At 37.4% G+C, this 12,006-nt stretch overlaps 2 protein-coding genes across 2 annotated transcripts in view; both read right to left on the bottom strand.

Annotated features, from left to right (window-relative positions):
• Window positions 1-12,006, bottom strand: part of NEK1 (NIMA related kinase 1) — a 180,611-nt gene that overhangs the window by 36,111 nt on the left and 132,494 nt on the right. The gene's annotated exons all lie outside the window — the stretch shown is intronic.
• The window catches only part of SH3RF1 (SH3 domain containing ring finger 1), an 81,486-nt gene continuing 77,449 nt past the window's right edge, over window positions 7,970-12,006 (bottom strand). The window contains exon 12 of the mRNA XM_061475099.1: window positions 7,970-10,707. Coding sequence (XP_061331083.1) covers window positions 10,539-10,707 — 169 coding nt within the window. The 3' untranslated portion in view covers window positions 7,970-10,538. The remainder of the gene's footprint in view (window positions 10,708-12,006) is intronic.

Raw genomic sequence — 12,006 nt, 5'->3', positions numbered from 1 at the left:
TCCAAACTTGGGAGAGTTACACTTGTGTGTAAATGAAAAATGCAAAACAAAGCCCAATTCTGCCATCTGACTAAAGCTCTCTCACAGGAACACTGCTGTTTGCATCTCATACCTCTAGATATAATTGTTTCATAAGTAAGAATTTTCTGGGTTTATCTGTAACATACATATGCATTATGCAAAGCACACACAAGTTGGTAGAAAAATTTCTATGAGAAAAAAAGATGTAACATCAGCTTGGATCACAGATCCTTCTATAGCTCTGTTTGCTATAATAAAATCCATTTATTCCAGTACAGCATGTTTCAGTTCTTTCAGAAGAACACCCACATTAACACATAAATGGCAGCTACAGCCATACAAATACTAACGACAGTGTTCACCCATATATCTTCCTTTGGAGGATGAAGTGTTGTAATGCTACAGGTCCTAATTTCTTTTTACAGTATAATTTGAAAGGCACATCTTTTCTGCAGACATTAACAAACACAGGTTCGTAGAATCACAGAATAGTTAGGGTTGGAAAGGACCTTAAGATCATCAAGTTCCAACCCCCCTGCCATGGGCAGGGACACCTCACACTAAACCATGCCACCCAAGACTCTGTCCAACCTGGCCTTGAACACCACTGGGGATGGAGCATTCACAGCTTCCTTGGGCAACCCATTTCAGTGCCTCACCACCCTCACAGTAAAGAATTTCTTGTTGTATCCAATCTAAACTTCCCCTGTTTTAGGTTTTAACCCATTCCCCCTTGTCCTATCACTACAGTCCCCATTACGTTTGCCTTAATTTTCATACCTTTACCACATCCTGTCACCATAAATATTTTAGTTAATTCCATGCAGCTATTCAGTTCCTAGGCACAGTAATTTTGTCAGATGACTGCAGTCCTTTGCGCAGCTGATATCTAGCATTGGTTCCACTACCATTCCCAGAATTAGTGCTCCCCCTCAGTGATCCACTTCCAGTTTTACTTTGCCTGTAAGGCAAGGAATCAGAGTTATCTCACTCTCTCCCTTCCGCAAAGTGAATACTTTCCTTTTTAAAAATGAGGAAGAAAGGAAGAAAGAAAAGCATATGCACTAGTGTCACACCCTCCAACCCTATGGACATATCACACTGAAGAGCTTCCCACATCTGCTTTAGAAAATTATCACCCTCTCCCACCTCCCACTTCTGAATGTTCATTGTTCAAAATGTCAGCACAGATAGCATTCAACTTTTCCTTCACAGCTGGGGTAAGTAGTTCTCCCAGGTACTACAGATGCCTTCCTGCCACTGAAACTAAACCCATTCACCTCTGCTACAGATCAGGTGTCTGATCCAATGTCCATCTTACACCTAGCACTTTATTTCATTTCCTCAAAGGGAAAGCATTTGCTCATTTTATTTCTAACTTTGCATCTATAAATTTCTCATCCTAGATTTGAGCAGTTTTCCAGCAGTAAGGGAGAGGAGATGCCACACAACTAACATTGGACATGCATAAGCAGATCAGTCAGTGGACTCGTTTAAAACATCCAGCTGGTGAGGTCTCTAAGATTATTTGCTTATGGTCTGAACCATAATTTAAGTTCCTGATTCAGCAAAACTCACAAGCACCTGAAACTCCCACTGAGGTCAGTATAGCTGTAGTGCACATACCAAAGGACTACACCAAAGCACAGCCATGGTGACCAATGCACAGTGTGAGGGACGGGAGAGAGAGTTCTCTAAGCCGATTCAGAGAACCATGGCTTTTAAATCTCAAATTAGAAAACAGAAAACATTACCAGAGCTCTTCAAAGGGATGTATTTTCCCCTCATATCTAACTGTTACAGCACCCAAGAAACCAATTTCAGGTTTGAAATGTCAATAAATGTTAATTTAATTTATTTTTGCTGGATTAGAAAAGTATAAATAACTTCAGTTTCTAAGTATCATTGCCTTATGATTCAGCAAAACACCTCATCACACATTTAACTTTTAAGATCATGTTTAAATCCATTCCTGTTCTGTGAAGTGCTTAACAACATTTTCATTTACTTTTTTGTTTAATAAGAGTGCGTTGCCCTTAGTCATTTATGAAATGAAGGCCTACGAGGTTAAGTGGTGCATGTGAAAAAGACAGAGAAGAAGATGGTTGAGCGTAACATCAGCCACCAGACATGCTAGTTCTAGATATAAAAAAAAGTAATTTAAAGTTATAAGCAAGACATTAAATTCATGCCTTAGGGACCTCTCTTGTATTTGGAATCACTATTTCAGTATCTAGTATCTCTTCCAAAAGCATTCCATTGTGTTACTAACTATAGAAGGAAGACACCATCAGCTATTGTAGATTTGTCAGTAGCGCTTTACATGTAAGAACACAGGGTTTCTATTTGTATTTTTTTTTCTGAATGCCAGAGAGAAATAAGCTTTCAATAAAAACCATTAACGAGAAATTGACCAGAATCTAGTATTTGCCTGTGAAAAAAATACCAACTATTTCCTTAGACACGTTTCTTTTGGCAGCATTGGACAACAGACAAATCATGGACGGATACAGGCAGACAGATCTTCAGACACACACAAACAACTAGAAAGAGTTCCAGCCTCTGCTAGTATTATCTAATGATAAAAGTCAAAAAAGCTCAAAAGTACAGGTTTGCCAATTTTTCTTCAAACCAGCAACTGTACTTGGCAGAACTCACTTTTTGTACTGGTGGATTTAGCTATTACTCAACAAAACCAGGGCTGTAGGCTAATTAAATCACAGCTGCACAAGTACGCCCTATTACTGTCAGCTATGAGACCGTGATACTTCACAGTCAAAACCCAACCTGTTACACAGATTGGCAAAAGTACTAAGAGAGCAGATGGAAAAATTCCCACATCATCTCATTCATCAGTAACACACTTACGTGGAGGCCGCACAACCAACATTTGCCAACATAAATATATTCCAGTACAAAGACAGACACATCCTACTGCTTGATTGTTTTCCACCAGCATGACCTCTGAAGAGCTGTAACTGCTCTTGGAGCAGTCAGCTTTCACAGCTTAGTTTAGCTATCTGAGGCTGTTGTGCAGCTCCAAAAGCAGTTCCTGCCATCAGCATAGACTGCGCCTGCACTTGTGGGGACAGACATGCAACTAGCTAAGCTCTGTCATGGTCCTCCTCTCCCAGACATAGAACTACTGGGTCACATCCAGTAACAAGCCTCACTGACCTACTGTGGGAGAGGAGCATTAGCAGTATTTACTAAGGGAGAGATCAGTGTTAAGAAAAGAAATAGCTGTGGTTGGACCAGACAATGTTTCACTGATCTCTTTAATTACAGGGCTGTTTCTCCTCCCACCCGTTCCCCACTGGCACATTCGCTGCTGACACGTCAATCTTTACGCAGAGAACAGCAACTTTCCCAGACTCAGAAACTGATGTTCAAGCTTGGCTGATCCTGTGCTGCAGAGAACAGTTGAGAAATGTTACTGACAGAATCTTATATTTTAGTATTTAGTTTTCCTTGGATCATCTAAGTGTTCACTAACACTGCCAAACCAAGGAAAGCAAAGTTTTGCAGTTATGGCCAAATTCCATCTGCATTTGACACCAGGTTAAACATGGATTTCTTTATCAATGAGTATTCTAGGTGAGAAAAAGAACAAATGAGAAACATTATCTGCCATTTTCTTGAGCACAGCTGTATCAGACCTCTAAATAGTGATTGATTTTAGCATGCACAACTGGACAACTAGAAGTTGGTCCTGAACTAGTCTCTGTTTTTCTTCAGACAGAATTCAAAGGTCATCTAATTCTTGTTATCTTTTTCCTATTTACTGGAGACATTAATTCTCAACTGAACACTTCACCTTTCTGTGTATTAGCAGTCTGCAGCAGAAATCACCAATTCTGTATTAAGGAATATGTGTTAAGTATAAGAATGCTGAACGCCTAGGCAGGATGAGCACCCATTTTATTAACAGATTTAAAACATTTCTCTCTTTGTATGTGTTCTTACCCTCCATGAAAAGGTTGATCTTTACAAAGCACAGTATCATTTTATTTTAAAAAACTATTATATTTCATCCTTGTCAGAGGATGAAATTATTGTCAGAGATCTTAAACGACTGAATGCAACGAATTTCAGTGATTTGCAGGGGAAAATAATGACTTGTGTACTATAAACTTAGAAGTTGGACAGATGCATAAAGTAAACCTTTGCAAAAGCAGATTTTCCTGATCCGTGTATTCAGAAGACACACTGAGATTGCCTACCGGAGGAGTGGAGAAAAATTCTTTGAACTGTAAACTTTTTAGAGCTAGCATTCTTCAGCTTATTGAGAAGCTCAACCAGCTGAAATAAGAAATTTGACCTAGGGCACGTCCCTTGTTGTGGAGAACAAAGTCAATGACCACTTTAAAGCCACGCTGCTGCTGACTCTTCTCTCCCAAGCATCCACAGATACACCATGAGAAAATACGGCAGCAACTAACCACAAAAGATTTTGGGACTAGCAGCTGTTAGCAAACCAAAGCCTACTCTGCAATTGTGGATCTGAAAATTTATGGGTTTGATTGAAAAGCGAACAAGTCTTCTGTGCTTTACAGTGCTGTTAAACAGCCTCATCTTTGATCTAGTGCCTGAGCTGTGCCAGTGGGACAAACATTTTTTGAGAAAAGGATAACACAGCCCAAATAGCTCTGTATTTTCCAAGTATGAAAGCCATCCAGCTCAGTTTCTTTCAGACATACTCATTCCTTTAGGGCAGATGAGATATTTTCTTTCACTATTTAACAGTAGGGGGCATATTCAGTGTATGCCAGCAAAGTTTAATGAAATCAATGAAGTAGCACTGATTTGCAGTAATTGGGAATCCAACCATGTGTTCTAATGCCAAAGAATCTGATATTTTTAAAGGCTTATATTGCTTTTCTTCATGGGAAAGCGTGGGGGGGGGGGGGCACGGCTATCAAACTCCATAACTCCATTTACTTTGTGGAATGGTGTTCCATCTAAGATAGCAGACAGCAGGGGCAAGAAAACACCTGTACAGATATTTAAAAATCCTGACATTTTCTTTATGTCATTGTAATGAAAGTGTTTTTCTTGCTGTGCCAGCCAAATTTCCACTCTACATTCCTGCACAGGCTGTTCCCACCACTCTGAATTTAGATTGTAGCCACTGTTTGGACACATCTTGTGAATTGGTTTTGATCTAAATGAGTACTAGATACAAACATCAGAAGGCCTTTTGAGTTCTGCATGCCAGGTAAATCGTACTGCAGAGTGCAGCTGAGTGCTACACATTTACATGTGCTAAGGAGAATTTTTACAGGCTAGTTCTAAGTGTGAATAATTGAATTCTGAGGCTAACATTACTGTGCTTAAATTGTCTCTATTCCACTGAGTAGGAATGGCAGAGAAACTGATTTTGTCACTCCTCTTTCAGAAAATAATACAGCTTACAGGAAAGAATACAGTAGAAGGAACAAATAAATAGTACTGACATCTGCTAATATTGTATTCAGTGTACTGCTGAGATTTGATAGGCATGCATGAAATGCTCATTATGTTACATTTTGAATGGCTTTTGCACACTGCAGATTGGATGTAGCAAATTCATTTTGTTACGTTGCTTGCATTGGGCTGATTCTGATCAAAGCACTTTTCAGCTGTTAAAATGGATCAGCTAGGTCTCCCACCCACAGAAATCAAGTCTTTAGGAGACTTCTCCAGGGGAAGGGCTTAGCTGTTCCAGCTGCTGATTGTATTAGATATACTAGAGCAGGTCTAATCCGTCAGAATGTATTTGCAACTCCTTGAAAACCAGTCCGGCTTTCCTTTCAAAACAAGTTTTACATCACATACCTTGCAAGAACAGGAACCGTCAGTTCGGCAAATGAGGAAACTGAGGCTCCAAAAGGGGAGACCTCAGGTTTTCAAGAGCAGCTGCTAACTTCAAGGCTCTCAACAAGTTTGTCTCCTAGAAAGTAAGAGCAATATGGATGACACAGTGAAAGGAGAATGCATTGCATCCATACCATTTCTCAAGAGAGCTGTCTAATATTAGTGCTACTGCATAGACTCTGTGGAAAGTGGACACTACCCCTGCCTATTAATGCAAACCTGCAACTCATGTTGTGTTTTTAACTCAGTACTCAGTGTGATACATATATGTTCTCAAAGCATACCCATCATATCAAGCCTTTCAGGTAATTCAGGAATACAGGTGCCTAGTCTTGGATTTCACATGTGTTTTGACATGAGAATAACAATGCAGCTTGGACCTACCACAGCAGCACTTGTTCTAAGACACAAGCACCAAACAAATACAAGCTTAAGAGACTACGTAAAGACTGAGGGCTGCATTTTTAGCCTTAAAACATCCAAGTTCCTCTTAGGTCCTTTCACAGAGCTGGAATTTGGTAACTGAGATAAGTTCCAAACAAGTTACCTAAGATGCAGGTCCTGTATACAGGTCTTCCAAATCCTTTTCTCTCCCATTTTTTCCTCACATTTAATGTCCATATCCTCACCATCCACCATTACCATTCTCAGCTCTTTTGTATGTATATACAAATATTCCAAGTATGTCAGCCTATGTATGATTAAGTCATTAAAAAGAATTATGACATGGGGTTTTCTTGAGTCAAACTTAAAATCTGTTTAGGCTTTACTATTAACCATTTATCAAAGTGCAGGGATAAAGCACCTGAGAGTGATTTGAGAAGTACACATATTGTAGATTCATGTTAATACAAAGAATATGGCTGAATTGCCACGTCCAACAGAAACCAGTGGCATTGCTATCTATTGTGCACATATAGGAAAAAGTCTTCTGTAGGAGTTTTAGTAACGCCAGACACAAATCTTTTAAACCAGACAAGTAGATTCTTGTGTTTCATAAAAGTCAATATACCTCTTTAAACACATTTGCTTAAAGCTATTGGAAAGAACAAGCCAGTTATAACATTTTGCCAGCCCTGTGAAAAAAAGCCAGAATGCTCAGAAGCCATGTTTTTAAGCCTATGCAAAACTATCGTAATTGTCATTCCTGCTATAAGGCAGAGGTAATGAAGTGAGGGTGAACAAGATTTCAGGCACCTCTGGCAAACCCAATGTTAGCCACATATTAGAATGACTCAATAATTACAATAGCAAAAAACCCCAACGCAAAGAAACAGTCTTACTTCTATTCACAGCCGTGATGTTTGTGGGTACTTTTCTCCTACAGATGCACTGACATCAGATCTCAACTCTGAAAAACAAATAAAGCTGCTTTTCTGTATTCTCCAGTTTGCATTTCTACAAATCATGTTGCCTCCCTTCCCCCTAATTAAGGCAAGTTAAACTGGATGCTCCTTCTTTGCAGAGAGGACTTAATGCTGCATCACTCACTGCTCCAGAATCTAGTTCCTGCTCAGTCTTAACTAACAAGGAGACTGTCACAGTAGCTGAAACATTCAGAGAATAATATTTTTGCAGACACTTTAAAGATTAATTTTCTACCATTTTCATAGCAGTCACATATATATAGTAGACATGTAACTGTATTTAAATCAAGAAGATCTCCTAGTTAGGCAATTACTGTCTGACTACTGTGCACAGCAAACTTCTACAGGGCAAATGAGTCTTTTACCACCGAACAGCGAAGTTCAGGTAGATGCTTCACCCTCAGGGCTGGGGACTCTCAATATCCACAGCAGATCCACTATGCTAGACACTTCTTCCTTTAGGGAAAGCAGTTCATAATGATTATGAACCTGATGTCCTGTTGACAAGACCGAACTAGTCAGTCACAATCAGACTAAGATGGAAGTTACCTACCTCTTCTGAAGTTACTTACAGAAATATGGAGAAGAGATGGAAAAGATCAGTCAGATCCTTTCAGTTCTCTCTACAATTTTTGCATTATAGTCATTATTCCAAACTCCTAACATTATGGAATCTGAAGACTTTTCCCTCTATGAGCAGAAATATCCTCCTATGAATTCTGAAATTAAGTTCTGGTAATTTTATTGTCAAATTCTTTATAAGTAATTTATGTTTAATATTTGCATACACATTTTGATTTAGCTGTTTGCTAAGAAAATATTTATTAGGATTGGAAGTTTAACATAGTAAATCAAACACTTAACATTCACTTGACTTCAAACATAGATATAAAATACCTTACAAAATTTTTTATGGAATTACACAAAGCAAATGCACAGGGTTTGTCTGTTTCTACACTGAATTAATCCCAAGCCAAAACAAAAAAAATAATCCCTAAAACATCACAAAAAAGGCATGATAAACTGCATTTTTGTCATTGTTGCACTGCTATGTAATAAGCCCTTTTTACACACATTTACTTAAAGTTTAAAAAAGCTAATTGAAAATGTATTCCATCTAACAGAACTATTGGATTAACAGCTGATTTTTGACTTTACACCATGAAATTCTATTAATAGAGGTACCTTAATCACTTAGCTTAAAATATGGATAGTAGAGATAGAAAAAAATTAACCTTTAGTAGTCTTTAATATAAAATGCACTAAATTTTCCAAAATAAGATTATGACACACTAGTGCCAATTTATGCTGACAAAAGCTGAGATCAGCTTCTAACTAAAATTTATTTCACAAAAATTTTATATATTACATGAATATTCAAGTAAACTATTTAAAAATATTTAAAAATGCAAAAACTGAATTATACAGTGTTTCAGAGAGATGTTTAATTTGGGAATGCTGTCATGTCCAACTATATATATTTATAGATATATTTTTTCTTATCTTTAAGACCATCATGATATTACCTGATATTGCAAGAACTCCTCGTCACTAACATTTGATATTTTTCAATTTATAACTTCAAAAAACAAACACTAGAAGGATTTAACATATCACTGTGTTCTTTTTTATCACTGTTTCTGTGTGCTGTGCGACACTGAATCACACTACTGGCTTTGCTTTGTAAAGTGCTGAGTAACAGCCAAATTACATCAGATTTAACTGGAGATGACGGTGCTCAGTGTCTTACAAAAAAATCTCTATTAAACTGTTATAATTAAACAGTCAAATTAAAAAACAACAAGTTCAGCTCAGTAGCGTGTGTGTTCACCAGTGTCAAATCTCTAACAAAACCCTGAAATACTAACAATGCTTTTCTTGCTGGCTGCATTCTTTATATCCATCAGCTGCAAGGACATTAAAATATTTTATTAATGATTCAAACTCTGGACATCTTCTCTAGCTGAAGACAAGTTGCTCACTAGTTTTGGTCAAGTGGCTTTTGGGAAACTTTCAGAGCAAAATAACCCACCAACGGGGAACTGGAGTGAAAAACGCCAACCATGCACAGTTATAAGTACTGCAGGAACTGAGTAACACATGCAAGACAAAGAAAAGGTCAGAACATACCAAAGTAGCAATGGTTAAGAAGTTAGTAAAGTTTTCACAGTGTTTCATACAGCCTTTTACTTTAACACAAGTGCATCACTTACCACCACTATTGCTCAGACATTTTAAAACATCTCTTGGCCATGCATGTCAGTTTGAGAAGAAAATAGCAAATTACACTTCTTAGGCAATTTTAGACATTAAGTACAACTTATAATTTTATTTTTATTTTCAGTTATCAAAACGATGCTTGCAAGATATGATCATTCTAAATGTTGGGCTTTAACATTCTTTCCAATTTTCTTGGATCCTGAGCGCTAAATGCCCAAATAACTGGCCAAATATCCAAAGCTAGGCTTTGTTCAAATAGCCAAGTTACTATAAACAGAAGGTATAGGGAATTTCTTACTGGCACTCCCAAATTTCTTCCTTCCTAACCTTGAGATGATCCTAACCTTGAGATGGTTGAATTTTATTCAGTTGTTCATATACATCTTTGCCTCCTGGAAACATTACTCCACTTGGGTGATTTATGAGGAAGTAGAACTAGACTCAAGAACACCACTGACTTTTGTTTTGATCTGTCCAAACAACAACATACACATTTTTTTCCCCACTTGGCAAATTCTATTTGACGCCACATCACCACCACTCAACATTAACTCATAAAACAGAGACTTACTCCACTGTTAGACACAGCAGGGGAAAAATGTCCAGAGGATAGACGGGAGGCTCTTTATCAGATATAATTGCTTGCTCATAAGGAGAGAATCCAGCTTCCCCTTAGTTATTCTTTCATAAATTAATAATTTGTTAAAATCATAGTCACAAGAATTTGAGCTATTACACAAAATTCAAGTTTAAAAAAACAAGAATAAATTAGTTACAGCCTTGTAAACAATTGTTCATTTATGTAACATACTTGGGGGGGGGGAAAGTTCCTCTATATAATAAATCAGACAGTACAAGGCACACATCACACTTAAGAACCCAAAGTGATAAAACCAGCAGATGCCTTCATCTTCTTTGTTCGCTGGTGTAATTGTGCTATAGACACTGTAAAAATATGTAGGTTTTTGTTTACATTACAGTCATTTGAAAATATTTCATGACTGTGCTTTTTCTGGTAAAATATTTGTGCTACTTTGCAGTACAGTATGATCTGAAGCTCTTGCAATGATCTTCTCAAATGTTCTCCACAAAGCTTCCAGGGAAAAGGCCAGTTTTTCCATTTCGTTGCAGAGTGCCTTTGAACCAGCCATCCTCACGTTTTTTGTGTACAAAAACAATGTCACCTTCCTTAAGTTCAAGTTCAGCTTCGCTTTGAGGAGGATAGGATACCACAACCCTGTACCTGTGTAATTAGAAAAACACAACCTTCGTTTAGGCTCTTTTAAACCAGTGCTCTAGAAAATATTCCTGTAAAAGTTAAAACTTATGAAAACAGGAAACTGCCTAGAACTGTTTGCTCAATATGTAACAGAAGTATATCTTGAAGAGGAAATAAGAATAGCAACATAATGAATTCAAGTCAAATGTATATATCACCTATCAAGTTTTTTTCACTAAGATTCCTGTAAAAATCCAGACACTATTTAAGTAACAGGAGAAAATTTTAAATGTATTTTTGGATATAAACTTCAGACTGTTCCAGTCAGCATGACTCAACAACAACCAAAGCATCCACAGCAGTAATTGGGCATAATTTTACAACTGTGTGTTTAAGATGTTACTATGTCAGAGAAGGCTATTCAGGCACAGAACAAAAAGAAGCAACTAGCAAAACCTATTAATTTGCACTGCTGCTTTAAATTATTTTCATTTATCTTGGAAACTTTTCAGGCTAGAACACATGCCATCTGATTTGGGCACATTTGTACTATATTAAAAATAAACATTTAAAAAAAGTAGTCAACTCCACAATTTTTCTTAAGCACCTGATACGCAAAAGAACTTACTGTTCTCCTGAGCTTTCCACAGTTTTGAGCTCCCTCAACCCTGCAGTAATTAAGTACTTCTCATTAATTTTTAGCTTCCTGAGGATTTTGATATCCATTCTTGTAATCTAATGTCTAAAACAAAGCACCTGGTGTTAAAATGCTATTTTACTGTATTTTTCAATGTTTGATGAGAAGAAACCCAGCAGGCTTTGCACCCTTAAATCTCATTTTCTTCTTTTATTACAATCAGACACCAAATTTATGCCACATTTTACAAATACTATTTGCCCAGTTAGAGGTGATCAGATCCAGACTCATCACACATTCTCTGTGATGAGTGTTGTCTATTCAGATCACCCTAAATGATTATGTAGAAGCTATTTTTCCATTTCCTAGTTCATCATCTATAACAAACTGCTAAAACTACCAATTTCATCCAGAGTAAAAAACTTATGCTTCAGCTCAAAAGTTCAGTGCCAGGTCCCCAGAGAAAAATAGCCACATTTACTAAGTATGACCTGTGTTTTGGAAAAACATGTTCATTCCCACATGTTTGAATCTCCTAAAACTTCCTTGTTTATCTCCTTCTTCAGTATTTGCAAATGTTTGCAATGACTGAAGGTCAAATTTGCAGCCCTTTCGTGGTCACCTAATCTAGAATACTTTACATGCACCTAAACCACACAGTATGTATTTTCTTCTTTATATTTTCT

This window comes from Pezoporus flaviventris, unplaced genomic scaffold (assembly GCF_033815535.1).
Source record: "Pezoporus flaviventris isolate CSIRO_AGI_PZ_B2104156 unplaced genomic scaffold, CSIRO_AGI_Pfla_v1 ptg000002l, whole genome shotgun sequence".
In the NCBI taxonomy this organism is placed as follows: Eukaryota; Metazoa; Chordata; class Aves; order Psittaciformes; family Psittacidae; genus Pezoporus; species Pezoporus flaviventris.
Note: the sequence above shows the minus strand (reverse complement) of the source record. Positions and strands in the feature narration are given on the sequence as shown.